At 50.8% G+C, this 22450-nt stretch overlaps 1 protein-coding gene across 1 annotated transcript in view; it reads left to right on the top strand.

Moving 5' to 3' along the window:
* Window positions 1-22450, top strand: part of SH3PXD2B (SH3 and PX domains 2B) — a 79513-nt gene that overhangs the window by 39295 nt on the left and 17768 nt on the right. Inside the window, exons 4-6 of the mRNA XM_072871813.1 lie at window positions 5915-5991; window positions 10244-10335; window positions 21007-21032. Of these exons, the coding sequence (XP_072727914.1) occupies window positions 5915-5991; window positions 10244-10335; window positions 21007-21032 (195 nt within the window). The remainder of the gene's footprint in view (window positions 1-5914; window positions 5992-10243; window positions 10336-21006; window positions 21033-22450) is intronic.

Raw genomic sequence — 22450 nt, 5'->3', positions numbered from 1 at the left:
ATCACAGTGGGGTTTTGTGGGGGAAAGGAGTGCAGGGATTGTGGCAAAGGAAGATTTTAAGGAGGGATTTGAAGGAAACCATGCCAGTGGTTTACATGAAAACTCTCCCTAGGGTGGGACAGTTGGGACAACAGCTGTTGTGGGACAGCGCTAGCTGGCATGAGGTTCACAGGAATGGACTGAATGGATTTGCTGCTTAGCCATTACGTTGGATGAACTCCTGCTAATGTGTGGTGGGCCTCTTGGCCACGGTGGGTGGAAATGAGTAGCAGTGGTGCAGGGAGAGGAGTGTCCCCGAAGAAGAAGGGAAGAAGGGGGGAGCACGGTTGCGTTGGTGGAGCATGGAGCTTTCTAACTGGGGAGCATCACATCCCAGGAGGTTGTGAGCTCTATCCACTGACTGATGGAGTCTCGAAACAGCATCAAGGGCACTGTGGTTTTCCAGGCTTCCCTCCCAGCAGGGTGAAGAGCACCGCTGGCTCCCTGCCGTCAGCCCAGTGCTCAGGGCAGTGAAAGGGAGGAAACAGAAGCACTGGGACAATTTGAGCACCAGAGCTGAGCGGATGGTGCCAGCAGGTCAAAAGGGGAGGGGTCAGGCAGAGGAAGGGAAAAGCAGGCCTGAGTGCCCATAGCCGTGTTTTCAGGCTGCTTGCAAGGTCTCCCCGCCTCTGCCCTGCCACTGCCTAGCTGGGGACATGGGGCGCTTGCTTCCGACTCAGAAGTCCTTCAGATGTGGCTAGAGGTTGGCTTTGTGGTAGGCTGGGATCTTTTTGTTACGTTTCCGCCCTCCCCAGTCCCCCTCTGAGAACCAGCTGGTGCCCCAGTGCTGAAGCCCCTGTCCTGGTATTTGCCTGGCTGTAAAAACAAACCAGGGTCAACAAGGAGATAAAACAAGTAAACAAATGCTCGAGTCGGCAAGGGGAGCTGGAGACATAGCTTCTGCTGCTTTGTTACGCTTGAATTCGTCTTTTCTTTGGGCAGGGAAAAGCCTCAGTTACTTGGAAGCAGTGTCTGAAGAGCACAGCTGGCTTTGGCCGCAGCCCAGGCATCAGCTCAGCACCGTGCATGGCACGGGAAGGGCACGGCGCTTCTCCTTCACAGGGCTGGGAGGGCCTGGGGAAGAGCAGCAGGGCGAGAATTAACATCGCTTGCCCTTGGGATTTCCTCCCTGTGGTGAATCCTTTGCTGAGGGCTGCTGCTTGTGCCTTGCCCCTTTTCTGAGGTGTTCGTGAGGACAGGGGCTGGGGTCTTCTCCTGGACATGGCGGTGGCAGAGGTCCTCCACCTGCCCCAGCTGCTTTCGTGTTGTGTATAAAGCAGCTGGTGATTTCTGGAAAGCACTGCATAAAAAACTGGAGACTTTTTATTATTTTGGGTGGTGAAATTCAGTTTTGACTCTGATGTCCAATTGATGTAAATATTTATGGTGGCTTGCTTTTTTCTAAATTAAACTAATGCTTGTTACCCCAAAGCAACCCTACAATAGTAAACCATTCTGCATTGCTTAATTCCCCCCAGCAGCTGGAACCAGCCAATAAGTGTATGAAACATGGTATCAGGTATAGCCGGAGAGATGTAGACGGGGAACATCCTCCCACTTTTGCACGGAAGATCAGTGCAGAGAGACTTCATTTGCTTCAATTTTTAAGGAGTTGCATATATTTCAGCTCTCTCCCTTTTGGTTTTATTCCCTCTATCTTTAAAGGATGGGTTGTGTCGGTCAGATTTCTCCAGTCAAAATGCTGACGGAGAATAATAATAATACTGCCAGGTTACCCTTAAAGAGCAGATGCATGCAAAACGCCTAACGTCTGCTGGGAAAGGGGGGTAACAAATGTATAGCCAGCAAAGCACGTGCAATGCTTTGGTGCATCTACAGTTATATTACTGTAATGTATAATAAATATATTCACTGGAATAAAGTGTTGTATATTCTACTGAAGAAAGAACACTTTCTAAATTGTAACTTGTGCACAGAGTGTCTTCAGAGCCATTGTCCTCCTCAGAGGCATCACTTTTTCCCTGTAGGTATTAACAGGTTTTCAAAATCCAGAAAAAGCAGGCAGCATGTCCTGGAGTCTGGGTGGTTCTTGTGCAGGGAGACTTGCCAGGGCAGCCACTCCATAGTGGTGCCTTATCTCTCTCTTCTTTTTCCAAAATCAACTTACTTGACACATTCCCAGGTGATAAACGTTCAGTCTACTCATAGCTTTGTTTGTGTGTATAAAGGACAGTGTATTTTACCGCACTTCCTTGTGCAGTGACTTTCTTGTGCTAGCAGGGAGGGATACTCATTGCTCTGATTGCTCATGCATAACCGTATGTATGTAAATAAGAAAATCTAATAGTTTATGAGTGCTTGAGTTGTGGCAAGAGTGAGAAGCTAGTGAAGTGGAGCCTGCAGCAGCACTGACCTTACCAGCTGATGGAAAACCCTACTAAACAGAAAGATATGCAGAATTGCCTTCCTTCACATTTTCCCCTTTGTGTTTCTCATGCTGATTTTGAGGTTGAGGGCAGGAGCACTGCTATGAGTATGTTAGGAGTAAAGTGAATCTCGCCAAAGGATGTTCTTAAACAAAACGTAGAGGTGGTACTTATTTTTCTCATATTGGAGCAAATTTTGCTGAGTTTGCAGGCATCCAGGAGTCAAGGATCCAGACTGCATCAAGGGTGTCCTTGCTCTTGGTAGATACCACAAAGGCAGCTGAGATTGCTCCCCCTTCTCTGTCGCTCTGCATCTCTCACGCTGCAGATTTACTGATCGAACAGTTCAGCCAACTGGGAAACTTCACCATGGAAAATCAAAGCCCAGAGACCTTCCCCTTTTTTCTGCTGGCATCTTTCTGTGCAGACGTTTCTCCTCACTGTTCTGCATGGCTTGCCTTTGCCTGGAGCTAGATTACACTGTGCCAAAGCTGGGCCAGCAACCGAGCCCTTCTCTGCACAGTACCTGTGTCAGGCTGCTTGCTGGAAGAGGCCAGGACAGCAATTATCCAATGCAGTCATCAGACTTAACTTCCCTCTTGCCTTGGCCCATCTGCCCATTTATTTGCCATGTGTTTCCTTTAGGATCTAAAGGAGCTAATCCTGAGCCCTCTCCTCCCCTTCAGCATGAAGGAGTATCTGCTGTGGGCAGGAGGAAGAGAGTCCACCTGGATGACTAGCAAGGCAGTAACCTGGTACCAGGCTGGGAGTTGTTACAAGCTCCTGGAGGCAGCCAAAAAAAGCATAAAGCAGAAAACGCTTCGAACAAGGTGTGAGTGATGGGCGCCATTGCCTTCGCTGTGTCCCTGGAGCTACAGCAATGAGGGGTGTAGATATGAGATGAATAATGTCATGCGTTTCTCTTGCATTATATGGTCTTTGGCCACATGAAAAGCCCCAGTGGGCAGCACTGTTATTGCCGTTTTGCAGATACGGTCTAAGGAAAATCTGCCCAGGAAAATGTTGCATCGCATTGACCCAGCAAGTTGCCCATCTTTCCCTTCCAGGAAGGAAGTGGTTTCCTGCTCTCTCTTGCCTTTCAAGTCAAGGATTTATATAGCTGTATTTGGCAGCACTGAAGGGTCTACAATTATGTTAATTAGGCATTTTGATTAAAAAGCAGCTTTTTGTTAGAAAATAAATTTCCTTTTTGAAAAATACTAGCTCTAGAGCAAATCAAGAGAGGAGCTGGATTTCCTGCTGGTTCATATGCTCTGTGCCTGGGCTAATTTAAGATCACTTTAGTTGTTGTGATGTATTTATTCACCAAAACTATATTCTTTTTATTATTATTCACTAGCATCTGTTTGTTAAACATTTAAATAATCCCACACCCAGAGCTTATTATTTCAGACATTTATAATGTACCCACCCATCAGTGATTTCATTTTGGCAGACATAAAACCAAAACAGCTATTCCTCACAATTGCCAACAAAATTATTGTGATCCATTCATCTTTTTAAAAATCATCATTCAGATAGAAACCTACACAGCAAATATGCCGTGATTGCTGGTGAGAAGGGAAAACTGTTTATCATTTGCTTGTCTGATGGAAAATAATTGCTACAGGCAAGGAAAGGAGCTCCAACCTGGTGTTGCTCCCTTTCCCTCCCAGTCTTTCCAGACAATTTCTGTGTTCCCAGGCTATTCACCCTCAAAATCTAAAAGACAGATTGAATAGAGGGGTATTTTTTTCTCACTGTATCATAAAGACTGCCAGACTTGGCTCTGGCAGACTGCGAGAAGGAATGCATTTCAGAGCAGAGCATTTCCCACCATGAATGTCTCAGCCCCTCGCTGTCAGCAGGACATAAATGAGAAGCAATCTTTCTGGTATGAGCTGGCCTGACCCTGTGCATTTCACTGGGGGGCAAGTACAGAGCTAGTACTGTGAGTGCTGTGTGCTCCCTTGGACAGTCCAGTTTTGAAGGCATTCTGCATTAACTGAACCTAGCAGGAGATTTGGCTCCTCCATAAAGTTCTGATTCATGCTCCTTGCAAGCTGAAGTTGGGTTGGCTTAGTTCACCTCTGCTTAAAAAATGCATTGGCAGGCTGCACAAGTCATGCATGTTCCAGATCCTGGACAAGTCAGGGAGAAGCAGGGGGGTGACCCAGCCCTGGTTTTAAAATTGTGGTAAGTGTGTGGCCGTTTTAACACGTCCTGTTCTTGGGTGGCTTGGTAGCATCCAGCCTCTGGTTCCAGCAATGCTGCGTCTCCTGCGAAGGTTCGCTGTAGGGGCTGAAGCTAGCCATGGTGCAGCAAAGGGCTGTGTGACTCTCCAGAGTGCTTTTCCTTGTTCTCATGTTGCTTGTACAGAGGGTGCGTTGGTATTTGGTTGTGAGGGGAGTTTGGCTTCTGCGTTGCCCCAGTGTGACCTCTTTGATAAATGAAGGGATTGCATGGACAGACACATCAGTTGCTCTCCCTGGCTTTGGTGGTGGGATTGGAAACCCAAGTAGGGACAAAAAGAGACAAGACTTTCATATGGTATGGGGGATGTCAGGAGGAACTTGAGGGAACTTCATTACCACCTACCCCACCCCCCCAAAACACAAATTTCCAGGTGATTGTATTGCAAAGCAGTGCCGGTTCCTGGTGCTTTGGCAAGTGCTGGTCTGAAATCCTACCAGTACCAGTCCTTTTGATCACTGAGTCTCTACCTGTATCTGTTTCACTGTCTGCTAATGGCTTTTGTCTCGTTAAATGCCAGAGAAGCTGTTCTCTGTGAAAGCAGCTTGAAGCACTTAGGACTCATTAGACTTCAAAGGAAAGAGGCCTGTACCACAAGCCAGAGGGGAGGAAATGGAGTGGCAAGAAGATCCCATTAATGGAGAACACAAATAAACCCCAGACAGGAAGGAAAATCCTATAGGTCTGACTCAGAGCTGCAGTCCTGACACTGTGGCTTCGAGGACCAGTTCAACACAGGAGCTGCGCAGAGAGAAACCCTCTGGCTTGACTTCTGCCCACACTGGACCCCGATGCCCTGAGCAAGCCTGGAGCCTGCAACAAGGGTCCCAGCTGCACTGGCAGTCGCAGGGACGTCCGCTTCTCTGGAGAGTGCTGGCATTTGCCAGTGGACTTGTACACCCATGGCTTGCATGCCAGCAGACTGTAAGGTATCAGGCACGTGCTTTGATAGGGGCTGCTCCTCTGTCATCGCCACGTTGGTGAGAGAAGATGGGGATGCAGTTTGCTGGTAATTGTTTCCTCTTCTCTCTCCTTGAACGTGCTTGCCACTTTAGGTGTGCTTTATTCTGATAAGGTATTTAATCTATGGGAGGGAACGAGCCTTTTTTGTCAGGTACGGTGCTTTTGGCAAGAAGAGGATGCGCAGGCAGTAGGTCCTGACAGAGTGATTCAAAAGAGAGCGTTCCTGGGCATTGTGCTGACCTGCTCTTCTCTCTCCATCTCTCCTGTTTCAGGGAAGATCCTCTTCCGCCGGAGTCACATCCGTGATGTTGCAGTCAAGCGCTTGATACCTATCGATGAATACTGCAAGGTAAGGGGAGGCTTCTAGCATCAACCAAAGATGAAGCCACCTTGATCAGGCTCGATCCTGTTTGACTGATGGTATATAATGGTGTGCCAGTGCTGGGAGAATGGGGCGTGTGGGCTATCCCCCACTATCAAACACTTTCTGTGATGAAAACCCACCCACTGATTCACTTTTCACTCCACGTGATTAGTGCTGAGGGCTTGGAGGCCTGGGCTTGCGGGTGCAGGGTGGCCCAGCTCCACACCAGCGTGCACCCTGCTGCTGTGCTTTCCCATTCTCTTCTCCTTTCTCAGGTTGCAAACCAGAACCAGCTTTCCAGATGGGCTGGAAAGGACCTGGCTGCCTGGCCATGTCCTGTCTGGTAGGCGGTTTGGAGTGAAATGGTTGTGTGCAGGACTAAGCTTGAAGGACTCGGTTCCTCAGGGAGCCTTTCCTTTCTCATCTATTGGGAACAGACCTGCTGTTTTATGTAGAAGACACCACTTTCTTGGTGGGATGGTCCTAAACCGGGACGTAAACTCCTGTTACTGGTTACGTAAAACAGTTGTTTGCACAGGGGTAAGATGACTTGTACCTGCAGAAAATTATTGGAAGCCAACAGAGATAAGGCTGAGACGATTTGTCCCATACTCTTGAAGAATATAAGACTGTACTTAAGTATAAGGCAAATTATGATGTTAGGGCATTTTTTTTGGGGGAGGAACAAAATACTAAAGTCCACAAAAAATCATTTTCACACAAGTAAAGTATGCCACATCTCATCATGTCAAAGAAGTGCACTAGTACTTGCAGCAGCCATTAAATGGTCTGGAGGTAGGACCGGTACCTCCAAAATCCAGTCTGAATGCTGTTGAAAACATATACAAAGATGGCAAAACCCAAGGGAGAAGATGGGGAAATGGTGACATATCCATCACATTCCTTAGGTGTGGGAGGTGTAGCAGTGACTATGGCCTAGGACTTTGCATGGTGGGAAAGAATGTGGGTTTTGGGACTCAGCCAGACCTATGGAAGGGATTGTCGTGGCTGGAATAACAAATGCAAGGATAAAGGTGAATTAGTAAATGCATCTTGACAGCTCTGCAGTGGGGCTGCGGGTGAAAACCACTGCAGGCCAGGATAGCAGATGAGAGCAGAGTGATGGAGATGTCCTGCAAGGTGTGCTTGGACCTGTGTGCTCCATACAGCATGGGGGAAGCTGATGGTGCAAGTAACCGCTTGGCTCCAGCCGGGTGTGATCAGCCCCTTGTCTTCTGAGTCACTAAAATGTGCTGGCTACATACAGATACACACAACCATAAATTTAATTTTTGGGAAGAAAAAGTCCCTAAGTGATAAGATGCTGCAGCTGTCTCTTTCAGAATGATGCCATTAATGGCATAAAATATAATTAATCCATTTGACTTAACAACTGGAACATAATGGCTGATGTTATATGACCCACTTAGAGAGCCATGCTCTCCTCCTCCCGCTAATGCATTACCAAGTAATAACACGCACACTGTGCCTGGCCTTCCAGTTGCTGCTACTTAACCATAAAGCTGCTGAGCTGAAGGTGGGTGTGGGACCAAAGTCTGCAGAGATGCGGAACGAGCAAGGAGTCAGTGGGAGCAGAGAGATGTCCCTCCTGGGCACGTTGTGCTGCAGATTGCAGCCACAGGGTCCCAGCACACATTTACTGCTGTGTTTATTGTTGGAGGTAGATGTTGCACGTGCTTGGAGGGTGGTGGTGCAGAACAGAAATACAAAATATCTCCTCCAACTTGGCCCTGCTGAGTGAGAATTGAGGGTTAGGTGAATATGTTGTGAACAAGTTCCCACAGAAAACTGTGTAAGAAAGTTTTTGCTTTCTTGACATCTCCTGCGAGAGAAGTAGGGTGTCTTCATTCTCTGGGAGAGCCCTGGAAAGAAGGTGGGTGAGATTTGGGGTGGAAGTAGGCAAGAGGAGCAAGGGAGGGAACCACTGCTTTCACAAGGCAGTGCTCTTGTTGAAGGGCTCTGTTCCATGTCCTGCCCTACTGAAAAATGGGGCAATTTAAGGTAAGGTGCAAGAAAAGCAGCAAAAGAATCAGAGCAACTGGTAAGAGCAACTGGTTCCCAAATGAGACTTCTAATGACCATAGGAATGATAAGGAGGGGGAGCGGAGGCCTGAAATTTCTTCCCATTTCTCCAGTTTATTCTCTTTGTGTTCTACATCTGTTGGTGTGGGAACCCCCCACCCCTGGTGTGGGAACTGCCTTCCTCCTATCTAAGGGATTTTGAGAAAGTGTTAGTTGGAGGGTTGATGAAGGAGTTACGATGCTGTGATGGTCTACCCCAGCAAGACTGGGTGGACCATTAAAAAAATTGCTGCTAGAGAATAATCCTTTCTCACTCCCTGGAAAATAGATTTCAATGCAATAAGGCTTGTCTGTCTTTGGTAAATAACCTTTCTCCTCAGGATTGCAGGCAGCAGGGCGGGTAAGGTGACTTGCTGTGGCTCCAACACCATGGGCTGAAGCTGTGTTCTGAAGGCCCTCCCCAGGTCACTCCTTTGGGTGGCAGAGCCAGAGGTGGGACAGACATCATGCTATTTGTGCCACTATTTTCGATTTGCTGGCCGTAGCTGCTGTAAGCCATGGCCAGCTAGACTGCAGGGTGGCCTGCTTGACTTGGCCACCGCTGTGCCAGCTGAGTCACCTCTAGGTGGGCTTCCTTCAGGATGTCCTGAGAAATGAGCTGTGGGTCTTGCCTTTTGTCCTTCCAGCACAGGGTGTTTTCTGTGATCATCCCCTGCTATCAGAGGACATGGTGCCCTCTCCAGGCCACAAAATCACAGTGATTTTGGCATGGGGGAAATTGTATAGATCATGGGATGCCTGGAACTGGGGAGTGGTACCCAAATGGGAGTGGCATCCATGCACAACTTGGTCTTTGAATAGCCCTTCCCTGGACCCAAAAGCCATGGAGTGAGTAGTTTTCTCTCTCCTGTCTCTCACATGATCTTGATCGCAACTGGCCCATGATTAGTGGTCTGACTGTCTGCTGTGCTGGCAGTGAATGACTGTGTGCTGAATGGCTGGAAGGGCTTTTGGGGGCCAGCAATTAGGTCAATATGGAGCCACATCTGATCTATGTGGTAACCCCGGGGCTTTGCAGATGTGGCTTGGTCTCTGGTACAGAAATGAGTGGAGGTTCTGAGTGGAGGTTTGGTTTGCCCACATTGCTGTCATGAGACTGCTGTGACAGCAAATGGAGAGGAGGGGGAATAATATAGAAAATTGGTTAAACATCTGCTCCAGGTCAGGCTGCAGCACTGCTCTCTGATTTCAAATCATCCCTTTTTCAATTGCATGGGGTTTTTTTACTTTTTGCAGTCGCCATCATCTGTGACTCTGTTCCCTCCCGCAAGCAGAGAGCAGGGCAGGGCTCTCTGCCAGGCAGCTGCCCATCCCACCTTCCCTGCCCAGCCCTCGCTGCAGCCCACATTGGAAAGGACCTACAAGAGCTCTGGCCCAAGGCAAATATTGCTGTCCCAGACTCTGCCCCCAGCTCCCACAGACATGCACGCTCTCACCCTGCAAGTCCTACTGTTGAAGCCTGTCTTTTTGCAACAGGCTTCCTCAAAGGGAAAGGAGAAAAGCAGAGGCAGCTTATAGCTCCTGCCATTTGACAGCATGCATAGCAGCCTTCCAGCCCTTGCCCTGATGAGCTGGTGTCTGTGCTTTTGCCTCCTGTTTCTTCTCTCCCTGCCTCTTCCCGAGCTGCCGTTGCCCAGCAGAGCATTTTTAGGATGTGCTGGTCAGGGCTGATGGCACTGAGAGTCTGCCACGTGTAAACTTCCCAGCCTTTCCCGAGGAAGATGGCTCCATGCCCACAGCAGGGCTGGGAAACTGAGCCCTGCTGTGGCCGGGAAGCTGGATGCTGAGATGGATGTCCCCGTGGCTCTTAACCTGTGAGGGCACATCTGTCCAAAAGGCTGGAGCTTGGCTAAGCAGGGCCCGGGCAGTCTCTGCTTATTCTCCTTTAGTCTTCAGTTGCAGCTGGGGTGGTGTGGTGGGTGTAACTGGGGGCTGTCTGGGTCTTGCTCCACTCCAGTGCGTGTTTGCAGTAGCTCTCCCCAGCCTGGCTCTGTGCTCCTGTGTGCCGGGAACCAGACAGGTGCCGAGCTCGGTGCCGTGAGCCAGTCCCCCACGCTCTGAGGGCTTGTCCTCACCTCAGCTCCTTGCTCAGTCTTGATGCTTCCCATCACCGGTATCTCTGTTTCGTCCGCAGGCTCTGATCCAGCTGCCTCCCTACATCTCCCAGTGCGAGGAGGTTCTCCAGTTCTTTGAGACACGACCTGATGACTTGACGCCCCCCAAAGAGTAAGTTGGTTGTGTGGCTGCTGCCATTGGGGTGGTGATGAAACACAAACTACCTTGAACTTGCTGGTAACCATAAGTCTGACATTCATCAGTGGTTCCCCTTGCGAGTCACAGATCTGGGATTTGGAGGTTTTCTTGGAGAGGGAACAGGGGCTGTGCAGCAGACACCTCTGCCCACTCAGCCAACTCCTGGCATAGCCTTCTCCAGCGGGGAAATGGAAACACTTCTCTGGGACCCCATGAAGTGTTGGTCTCCTGAGCCACTTTTTGCTCACAAATGCTGGTTTCAGAAACATGGTCAGTCTGAAAAGCCTCACTTCACATGGTTACTAATGGCCTCTGCCTTGTTTGAAAGGCTCTTTCCCTTAGCCATGTCCATGGGCCCCATCCGTAACAACGCTCCCGAGTCTTTCCATGCAAAACAAGGAACATTTGCAAGGAATCTCACATGCCTTACGCAACTCTGTGTGGTTATAAGTCTTGTGACTATGAGCTACTTTGGCCAGAAGCCACCCATCTCTTACTAATCACAAGCAGCATAAATCTGAGCAGCTGCCTCCATCTCCTGCTATGCTGCTCTCTCTTTTTATGCTGCATGTGACACGATGTGCAGCTCTACCAAAGGTTGAGCAATGGAGGAGGCTTGATTAATTGTGAGAGGAAAGGCAGTAAATTAATTTGACATCATTCTGTATTGGAAGGGTGTAGAGGTAGATGAAGGGATTTTGTTTTTCTCCTCTGAACAGCAACACTGAGCCTTTCAGGTCTCCAGCTAAGTATTACGCTTCTGTGGACTATATATTCTCCCTGGGTTTTTGATTTTTTTCATTCCCTCTCTTAATTCCCCCTTCCCTCCATTCCTGCTTTCCTCCTTTGGTTCCTGTCTCTATTTGCTTGGCCTGTCATCATTCCTCCTGCAGCTCACGGTCACTTGATGAGATTGGTCTGAGGGCCCCGGAGCCCATTAACTAATTGCTTGCTGTCAGCTGGTACTCTCATCTGTCCTGCCCAGCTATTGCTCACCACTTAATCTGCCACCCCAGCGGTCATCCCTCAGTGAAGGAGGCAGCTCAGGGGCAAGCAAGAGACACAAGGAAAAGATGAGCTTGCAAGGACATTGGGTGGGGGTTTATCACAGGGGTTAACAGCCCCTGGGGCTGTTTTGGGACGTGGGGGGCTTCCTGTGCATGAGTCTTGGAGCCCTGCATTGAGAGGGTGGTGAGCTGCGTTGCAAAGGGAGTTGCTTATTGAACCCGCCTGTAGCTGAGGCACTGTCACATGTGGTGGATTGAAGGACAGCTTCAGTCTTGCACCCAGTTTCCTCACCTTTATTTTGTCTTGTAGACTGAGCCAGAAATCAGGCAGGGTGGGGGCTGTGGCCAGAACAAGGAGCACATTCGGATGTGGAGACCTTTGGGTGCTGAGCGTCAGCCCCAGAGCAGTGCAGCTCTGCTGTGTTTGAAGCTGTAGCTCCTGGCCGTCCAGCCAAGCAGCGATCGGTGCCATGTCCCTTGGGTCCAACAGATAAGGGGAGCGGAGGCGCCAGCCCAAACTCCCATCCCAAGCATGTGCTTGTGTTGTGGGGTCCATCTTTCAGGTACATCCCGCAGTGTCCTGCTGGACTGCTAAGCAGCTCCCGGGGGCAAAATTTCCATGTGTTTGTGAGTGTTTGGCCCTTGCAGTGCTGGATGGGTGAGTGGGTGATGCACCACTGAATCTGGTGGTGGGTTGTGCTCCGTCTCGCTGCCTGCTCCTCTCCAGGGAGGAGAGGTGAGCTTGCAGCATGCAGAATGACTTAGCAGGTGACTCTTGTCCATTTGCCTCCAGCAGCAAAATGCTACAGCATCTCAAGGACATCTCTGTTGTGTTTCCTATCCCAGCCTGAATGCCGGAGGGGTATTTATTAGCTACAATTCAAAATGCTAATTAATAAAAGTCCTTGACTCTCTCCTCTGGAGAGATTGGTGGGAGCCCTTTCCTGAGCCCCGAGTGCTGGCAGGCTGCCAGCTTACCAATAACGAGATGAGAGCTGTGATAGACGGCTGGGCTGGATCAGACGTGATGGCGTGTCTGGGGTTTGGCCGGATGTCATCATTCATCCAGTAGATAAATACTTTTCTCCGGGAATTTGAAAGGGAGCCAGGCCATGAATGGAGTGAAAAAAAAAAAGGCAGCTTTTTATGCTGGGTGGCTGAAAGGCAGGAATGAGGGAAGGAAAAAGGACTGGTCAGCGTGCTTGGTGCCAAGCCAAGCAGCCGCTCTCGCGGCACCGTGGCCAGGACCCTTCCTGCTCCCCATCCCTCGCTTCGGCTTCCCCATCTGACACCTCGGGTCGCAGCACGCCCACAGGAGTGGCAGCTGGTGGCAGTGAAGGAGACATGCCTTTGCGTGCTGTTGGGTGCACCCTCTGCTTGATTTTTTTCTGGGGCACGGGTAGAGGATCCACCTAACTCGCATCACCCCAAAATGTGAAACCACTTTCAGGGGCCACAGTTGACTGCAGTCTGTGGAGCTCTGAGCGTAACTACAAAGGATGAATTTAGTCCTTGCATCTGGCAGTGTTTGGGAATGGAAAGAGGAGGCTGAACAGCCTATGCATCTATGTCCGGGCCACTGTGGTGTCTGCTTTTGCCAGTGCTGGAGCTCTTCCTGCACTGAGCCAGTGCTTTCCTTCTGCTTTCCTGCAGTGCAGCTCCCTTCAGTGCCCCTTTGCCAGTGTCGGGAGCACCAACAAAAACTGGGCGCTGCTGGCTACCAGGCCTGCAGCCTGAGTTCCTCAGCCCTTCTCCATCTCTTGCCTGCTCTACAAGCCCCAGCCCTGCTGCTGGCATGTGCAAAGGGAGATCAAGCGGACGAGGACTGAGCGGAGAGGGAGAGTCAAATGCTGACTTTGCGTGTCCTTTTTCCCCCATCACTTCCAGTTGGGCGGTAGATCACAGCTGAAAGCAGAGCTGAGACATGAGTCTCCAGCAGTCGGGGGGTGGAAGAGGGAGGTGAAGCCCTGCCTCCATCCCCTCCGCACACACCCACCAACTTTCCAGCATCCTCCTGCCTGGAGGGACCACTTCAAACAGGAGAGCGGATTGAGGTTGTGGTGTTTCCACTGGCAGTGACGATCGGTGGCTTTTGTGACGTGGATCCCTGTCCAGCAAGCTCTGGACTGGGATAACTCAACTGCTTCCACCTCTGAGGGCTGCCTGGTGGTGGGTTGGAGTGGGGCTGTAATCCGGAGGGACTGGTTACATTTGGGAAGAGATGACTCCACAGAGCAGTGGTGGGGGGTGGAGGGAGAAGAGAAATGGTTATGGAAAGATAAATCCTCTGGAAAGTTAGCAATCTGTGGGGATGTGGGATTTTTCTCCCTGGTGTTGGATGGAAGCCCTATGAAAACCGTAGTTTCAAAGGAGAGAAATCATCAAATTCCTGCTCCCTGCATATCTCAGCAGGTCTGACCAGCAGCAGGATGCTCAGATGTTGAGGTGGGAAGTTGCTGTGTGCTCCCCCTTACCTCCCATCCACCCTTTTTCAATTTAAAGCTGTTTTTAGCCACAGCAGAGAGTTTCTGGAATAAGGCTGGGGAAGTCTGAATGGCTGGGCACAAAGCCACTGCTGAGTCAAGGCATTCAGCTGCTAGCTCTCCTTGCCAGCTGAATTTCGGCTCTGCGACATGCGGGAGCCCAGGTTAACTCCGTAGTGAAGCAAGATCCTAAGTGGTTATTTAATAATTGTCCACAGTGTATCAGTGGGGTGCGCTGGGGAAGGAGCCATCATCCCGCTGCTTCCCAGGGGCTGCGGAGCTGCTCTCCTCTGTACGGGAGGTACCCCTGGCCATGAGAAGCCTCCTTCTTTAAAAGCATCTTCCATTGTTTTCTTTTTGGTAGCTGAGCATCCCATCTTAAGACACTTAAAGTTGTTGTTTTGAACCTTTCAGCTTATGAACCCTATTTTTTTTTCCAGTGGGGGCACAGGCACCTGTAGAGCAAATTTACTATCTCTTAACATGCTTAAAAGATGTCCTCGAGCCCCTCTCCTCGCTCCCTTGGGAGGCTGTGGATTCACAGTTTGAAAGCTACTGGCTTCAGGAGTTCTTGATGTCTTTAAAAGGCATAAATTGCTCTTCTCTAAAGTATCTTCATCCTTATGTGCTGGGTTAGTCAGTCGAGCAGGCCTCCTGCAAAGGGAGAGCAGGGCCGAAAGGCTGGCGTGGGCTCCCTGGCTGCCTGGACAGCATGCAGAGGCTTAGCGCGGGATTGGGATGGGCAGCAGTCCCGGCACCAGGACTCTCTGAAGGCTTGTTAAGGGCTCATGATCTCTACAAGAGCAGATGATAGAGGAGGTGGGGCCCGTGTCTCAGCAGAGGCTGCGGCGCCTGGGATTACATCTGTGTCTGTCCTGTCTTTGGAGACCCCAGCTGGGGCTTTGGCCAGTGAACTTCAGCTGCTGCTCCTCCCTGCTTCCTGAGGTTGCTTGGCTTTCCCAGCCATTACCACCCAAATAGGTGTACAGGGAGCAGTGCTTTCCGCCTGCTGGGTGGGCCGTGGGCTGGTGGGAACCAGAGAAACCCCACATCTGACTTGCCTAGTCTACAGGTGGATGAGAAACCTCCTCCTGCCGCTGCTAAGCAAACATCCTCCAGGAAAGGCGTTGTGCGTGTTGCCTGGGCTGCTGCTTCCCAGTTGAGCGGATCTTCAAAGCTGTTCGCGTGAAGCGAGAGCGGGTGGCTTTCCCTGCCGCCTTCTCAGCCAGTGGCATTGCTGCAGGACTGTGCTCTGCTTTAGAAGGTGGCCTCTGGGGCTTGGTCCTCTCCTGGCAGGAAGGCAGCCCAGGCAGGCGGGGGGTGTCCCTCTGGCCTTGATCTGCTAACGCAGGTCCTGCTCACAGCAGTGGGTCCCTGCCCCAGCTTCCCAGCACTCCTGGGTCTTGGTGGCTGCAGCTTCTGCTGCCACAATTTATGGTTATACACCCCAAAGACATTGAAAACGGAGAGGGGAAGCACTGAGAAACTACATTTTCATTCCAGTGATGTCTTCCAGCTCTGGCACCGAGCTGTAGGCAGGTGCAAAGCCTCCCTGAGGATTTTGATCCAAGGTACTGATCTGTGCTTTGCTTCTGCCTGCCAGGAAGCGTGAGCAGCGCTCAGGGACAGGGTCCCTCCATGGTGGCCTGGAGCCCACCTGGCGTTTGCCACCACACAGCAGGAGCTGGAGAGATTTTTTTGCACTCTCAGCAAAAGTTTCACCGCAGTTTCCATACCCCCGGCAGAGGGGCTGCCTCTCCTCCCCTCCTTCTCCCAGCTTGCTGGAGAATGGCTCCTTTTCTCCTTCCTCCCACAAGCCTGTCGTGCTGGAGCTCTTTGTTCCCCCAGGGCACCAGCAAGATGTCTCTGTCACTTTGGCTGCCGTGTGCGGTTGCAGCATTGCAGCTCCTCTGGGAAACGCACCCCAGGCAAACTCCACTTGCAGCAGGGCCGCTGACAGCAGCCAAAGCCTGGGACAGCTTTTAAAACTTATTTTCTTCCTTCCTTTATGTACGTGCAGGCACCCTCTGAGCTCACATCCCCAGCTTGCCTTCCTGCTATTTCTCCCAAACAGCCCTTGGCTAAAGGGAGAGGACTTCAGGCTGTTTCAAGGGCAGTTCAGTTCTGCTGCTGTGGATGTTTTCTTTGCTGGGGTGGAGGACCAAGAGCAGAAGGAGTAACCCCGCTCCTCCCTGCCGTGTGCCAGGGGAAGCATCACCGGTGGGGAAGGGGGACGGGCAGGACCCAGGTCCCGTGTGTGGGCTGAATCCCAGCTCTGCTGAATCAGCAAAGAGTCGTGATGGCTGGGGGCTGCCTGTGCTGTCTGGGCTGGAAGGTGCATGATAATGAGCTGGGACCTGACCAGATGAGGAAGCGTATGCTGCTAACGAGGGTATGCCTGCAGCAACTTTAGCAGCCCGTCGTTATTCTATTTATACCGAAGCCCTGGCGATGTGCGGTTAGGTGGGGGTGGCACTGGCAGTCGCAGTAATGGATTGCTTCCAGCACGCAGACTGACAGGGACTCCAGGCAGGCACCAGCCCCTGTAAATAAGAGAAGGGAGAAATGGGCTAAAATGACAATCAGCCCTGATGTGATCTGACTGTGCCAGCTTGTCTCCTGTATGGGCTAATTGAAAGGTCCTGCTTAGGGCCACAGTGCTGGCAGCCATCGGTGGGTGAAAGATTTCTGTTTGATCCAAAGCACCAGAAGAAGACGCTGGGCATAAACATGTTTCCATCATTACAGCAGGGACCAAATCTCTTCCTGCCCCTTGTTTCCATAAATTGGAAGTGCAAGCTCGTAGCCAGTGTCTTCCAGAAGCAAGTCTCTTCTCTTCCTGCTTCCCTGTAGCTTTTCGTGTGCTTACCTTTCCTCATAGTTGAGCTGTACCAGGAGCAAACATTTTCCTTGTCACCCTTGTGTGGTGTTTTGGGGGCAATAGGGGCATGAATCTGGGCCCAATCCTGGGCCAGGTGACGGGGGATTTAATAGAAAAAGGGGAGGCTCAGGTCCCTGCTCCAAGATGGAGTGGCTGCTCCATCTAGGAAGCCATTCCAGAAGCTTTTGCTGGTAAATTAGAGGTCCCTGAGTTGATGGATGTTGGTTTGGATAAGGGTGCTTGCTAGCTTGTGGCTTTTGAGCCATGTCCCGATATCCGGACAAATTACAGCTTGTATAATGAATCGTTTGTTTTGCAGTTCTGCTGGTGCCTACGTGCAGATTCACCAGGAGCTCGGGCTAGATCTCAGCTCCAAAATAGTGGTCTCCTTCACTCTCTACTGAGAACTGTCTTTCCTAGATGACAGCAGACAGAAATATCAGAGGGATTGAATCGCCTCTGCAAAAATACACTTTGTGCCAGTGCAAGCCCCTTGCATGGACAAAGTACTTGATTTTCTGTGCTGACAGGGCAGCTTCCTGAGCCCGAAGGTTCAGCTTGGCCAACTCTCCAGTGGTTAAGCACAGGGGTAGCACCAGCACCGCAGCGTGGGGGACAGGGGCTCCATTCAGTGCTCAGTGGAGCATTTGCTAAACATCAGTTCTCCCAAACAAGAGCTCTGTTGTACCCCAGTTCTCAGTCTCTTGCCTGCATAAACTTTGCTAACATCTCCAACCTTGCTGAATACTTACAAGATTAACTACCTCCTGATAGCTATTCTGACAGCATTACTGTATTACAGAAGGATTTTTTTCTGCAGGAGATGTTTTCTTGGAATGGTGACCTCAGATCCATCTCATCTTCCACATTGATTGTGGCTCCTGTATGGTTAGCTTTGCAGCAACTGGAGTTGTCTTCCTTGCATTGGTGCTCCACTGTCCCTCTCCAGCTGCGTGAGCTGGCTGTGGTCAGGGCTGTGGGGCAGCAGGGGTGGTGCTGAGGTCCCCAAGCCGCATGTTGGGACACCTTCCTCCCGCAAGTCCCACTGCAAGGCGGGCTCTTCTGCGTGGCAACCTCAGAGCCACCTCCCTGCAGCACACCACGGTCTGCCTAGCTTAGCAGCCACCAACATGAGTGCCTTAGGAAAGAGTTTAAAGTCAAGCAAACTTGTAACAGTTCTTCTCTAGACACTGTCCTCGCCTTTAGGGTTTTCCTGGTTTTATAATTAATGGTTTTTAATTAACATTTCTTTCCTGAATTATGACCCTGTAAGCCCGTGAAGACTTTCAGTGTCCGCAATATCCTGCAGTAAGGATTTTAACAGCTCACCTACATATTGCTGAAGAACAGCCAGCTTCTGTTTGTTCTGAACCTACCTCCCAAGCTGTTAGCTTTGCCTCATGCCCTTGCCGCAGCCTTGCGCTCCCCATCTCACTCCTTCCCATCACTGGCTCCGGAGGGATGCTGTCTGATACACTAGAGAAGATGCTTGAGAAACCTGACTCTCTTTTCCTAAAAAAACGTGGCATGAGGATTATTAATTGGTGCTAAGAGTTCTCCACGTGTAAAAGTTTCCTTTCAGGATTGCACTGGGGATTTGTTAGGTTTTTGAAGGACACCGAACAGATCCCACTGCAGCCTGAGACTGCCTTGTTGGCTCAGTGCTTTAAGTGAGACTCCAGTCACATGAGAACCCTTACCTTCCTTGTCTTCCTGACAAGGAGCTGGGAAGGTCCTGGGAAGCATCTGGAGAACCAGTCCTGGGTTTTTCACCTCAGGAGCCTTGTAGGGCTGGTTGGTGGCACACAGTCATAGCTGTGTATGGGTGCCTTGTAACTGTGCTGTGACTGCCTGGTTCATCTGCACAGCCGGGCTGTTGTGGGGATGAGAGCTAAGCGAGTTTCACAGTGGAAGGCAGAGTGGCCTTTCCTTCTTCTCTTCTTCTGGAGCCACCAGTTTCCAGGAAGCCATGCATGCAAGCTCTGCTGCATGCCTTTCTCTGGTCCCTGGGGAATGGAGGAGAAGGAGATGCTGCTGGGAGTTTATTGCTGTTTCCTGTCTTGTCTGAGCTCTTGTCTCCTCTGAGGTGGTGAGCTGGGACTGCTGGTCTTCAGACCTGCAGCTCTTTGTATCTGTGCCAGGAACAACCCAGCAGCAAAGTGAAATTGCAGCTCCTTCCTTGCCCCCTCACTCAGACAGAGCAGCCGGTGAAAGGAAACAGGGGGATGAGTTACAGTAATAGGTTTAGCAGATGGCAGGGGAAAAACAACAATTATTTCCATCAGCGCCCTCCTGTCAGCATGAGGGTGCCATGCCCACCTGCTGATCCCCAATGTGCTCGTCTGGCCTTGCTTCACCTCCCTTCCCTGCCGTACCGCTGAGCTGGGGTAAGTTTAACGGGGCTTATTGATAAACTCTGATTTAGCTCTGCAATGTGGTCTCTGTTTAGAAATGTCTTTGGGATGCTCTATCCTCCATTGATCTCTGCACCTGGGACATGGTATTCAGGTCTTTGCACAGTTCTGTGGTCTCTGAACTTAACAGATAGTCTCCAGTTTCTACATAACAATATCACATTTGTTTCTAGTCCATCTTTGTTGCATTTCATTTAATTTTATTGATAGCTCCATGGATGAGTACCAGAGGTTTAAGGTGCAAAGGGAGGGGGGGACTGGGAAGATAAGGCACTGCGAGCAAGACGCATTGCCAGGATGGGTGGGCAGTCTTTGAAGGCAGCCAAGTCCTGCCATCACCCCATCACTCTAGGGGAATAAAATGTCTGCAGTAATTATGGTCTGAAAATGCAGATAAGCTTGAAAGAGAACAAAGCGTAGCCCAGCTCTGGCTGGCTTTCTTGCTGAGCATGGAGGGATTTCTCTGCTTGGCCTGAAAACAAAGGGGAGGAAGGGGAAAAGGTTGTTTTGCCAGTGGACTTGATAAGCAGATGAAGGGGCTCCTAGGATCCATGTGGGCTGGTCCAGCCACCTTTCCAAGCAGTGGTCAGACAGCTCAAAGCCTCAGGAGGGTCCTCTTACCACCAGGTGAATGTTTTCCTCCTTGGAAGCTCCAGTGCCTGCTCTGTGCTTGTTACTCTTTCTGGAAGTAACAAGGATCGATGCATGTCTCCTGGTACCAGAATATTTCATCTTGGCCAGATGGTCTTGATCTGTCACACATGTGAGTCTGAGGAGCGGGGAAAGCAGTCTCCTCCATAAGTGAAGAGGGAACAGGTTACCATCACCCCACACCACAGCAACATTTCAAGACCACAGTGGTGAATTATGTGAAAGTGTTGAGAGCCCTTTTGTAGCAACATGGACCGCTGTGGTTGGGCTGGGGACAGAGCTAGTGCATTTGTTTGGGTTTCAGGCTGGTTGGGTGTCTTGGTTTGTTACCCATGATTTTTTGAGGCTTTTCTGGGGTAATTTTTCTTTGATTTGGTGTTTGTTTTTTAATCATGAAATGCCCAAGATTTCATTGTGCCTGAAGAGGGTTGTGCTTCTGCCCTGGGTTTGAGGCTGTTCAGCAACCATGTTTCTTGGCAACATTCAGATAAGAGAAGGGACCCAGGACCTGTGGTTTCTAACCCCTCTCATCAGCGGTGTGGCCAGTGTTGGCCGTAGCAAGAGGACTTGGGCTGAAGCTACCTCATTGCCTTCTCATAACCACCAATAGCTCCTGCTTGCTCTGTCCTGGAGGCACTTTTTCTGCTGCACAGCCCTGGTGTTCATCCTATCTACAACACTTTAATGACTTGTTCTGTTTTGGGGTATAAATGTTTGCCCCTTCCCCAAACAATCCCCACCCATGTCCCCAAGAGAGGTGCGGGACATGGAGGAACTTCAGTATTTCCCTCTGTCTGTCTTCGAAGTGGTGCCCACTTCTGTAGGAGCTGTGGTCTGTACTGGGAGCAGTTCTGGGGGTTTGGGCTTCCCCAGCTCCTGGTTCTGCTGCCAGGTCATCCCAGTCCACCTGCCTTCGCCAAGTGACGTGGTGGGAGTAGTGGCTGTCAGACCAAGCCACCAAGGAGCCCAGGCCAGCAACCGAGCCTCACCCTGGGAAAGATGAAATTACTAAATGGGGCGGGAGAGACAGGCTGTTTGCAAGGCGGGTGATGCCCCATGTCACCCATGGGGACATTAGTTGGTTGAGGGAGGTCAGTGGCCCTGCCAGGGCCCGCGCTGCTGTGCTTTCCTGTGCGGGTTTGTTGTTTGACCAACAACCAACCCAACTACCCCATCCCTCTGCTGACACTCTTTCTTCTCTTTTTCAGGGAGCCCATTGGAAAGAAGAGGTCTGGTAAGGACTCCTTTCCTCTCCACCAGTTCCACCAGCTCCTCCTTTCACCCACAGCCATGGTCTCCTGGACTGGGACAAGGGTCCAGCCCCATGGTGGGCCAACCCCTGGCTGTGCTCCCCTGTGGAGTGTGGGGCTTCCCGACATGGTGTGCCACCTCCGTCCACCCAGGGTTTCACTGCAGCCTCCAAGTCCCAGTCTCATGTCCCCCTGCGCCTCCCGTGGCGTTCCCAAAGGTGGGATGGACGCCCGCAGCTGTCCATGCTGCGCTGGCCTCCCTGTTCACTCATTAATCAAGTCATTGCCACCGTTGCTGCCACCCCCCTGTTCATTTCCCTCCCCGCCTCATGCCTTGTCTCCCGTCGTTTTGTTCCTCCATCAGGGTTTATCCAGAGAACGGCCTCTTTCCTGCAGAGAGGTAGTAACAGCTGCTTGCTACCTGGCCCTTGCTCTCGCTTTGCCTTTTGCTGGGGGGACACCTGCTCGGGCTGAGTGGGCAAGCCCCTTGCAAGCTGTCACATACCCCGTAGCTTTCTGTGGTGGCTGGTGGACACGGGGCAGTAGTGGAGAGGGGGTACGGCAGGCTAGGACTGGTGCTTGGCTGTCAGTACAGCTCCGCATGCAGGGGCTGTGTCGCAGGTCTTGGGTGAAGGGCAGGGCTTGGTGTGCAGCCAGGAGGATGGGGATGCACAATTTCCCAAGTCCGAAGGAGGGTCTGAGCTGCGTGGTGGTCAGCGTGAGGTTGAAAGTCTCCCGATGCAGCAGTATGTTCTGCTTTTTGATTGCACCAGCTGGGACCCTTTGGGTGGATGATTGGATCTGGGATGCTCTACCCCTGCTCCTCAAGGGAGGGGAACATCTCTGAAAGACCCCCTAGTTGGTGTGTTTTAGCAGTTATCTGAGCTTCCCAGAAAGAGGAGGAGAGAGGAGGGGAAGAGCCTTCAGTCTGTGGATTAGGGAGGGCATCTTTCAGCTACTGGAGCCACAGAAGGTATAAAAATAGTGTGAGGGTCTTTGGGAAGGAAGGTCTGAGTCTTAGCTGGATGGAGATTCTGCTGAAATAGGTTGTGGAAAAGTTTTTGGCCTGAGAGTTCACACTGCCATAAGCTGCATAAGCAAATTCATTTGTAGATGAGTGGGTTCCTCTCGGAGGAGAGAGAAAAGGGGAGGCTCAAAGACTTAATTCCACTTTCCTTTCTTTTCTACTGGATCTGCAGGGCATCCCTCCCTCAAGAACTGATGGTGTCCCAGCCTCTTACCTGAGACTAGTTGTAGGATGCTTATGAAAACTCAGGTGTTGTTTGCTTGAACAGTGGCTTCTATTTTGCTCTGTTCTCATGAGCAGGTCATAACTGGGTGCTTTCCTGATTGACTAGCATGGATTTACCAGTATAGTTAAAACCTTCAGACAACATTTTCT

The sequence above is a fragment of the Ciconia boyciana genome, chromosome 9 (genome assembly GCF_034638445.1).
Source record: "Ciconia boyciana chromosome 9, ASM3463844v1, whole genome shotgun sequence".
NCBI lineage: Eukaryota > Metazoa > Chordata > Aves > Ciconiiformes > Ciconiidae > Ciconia > Ciconia boyciana.
The sequence above is the reverse complement of the archived record's forward strand: the minus strand, read 5'-3'. Positions and strand labels throughout refer to the sequence as shown.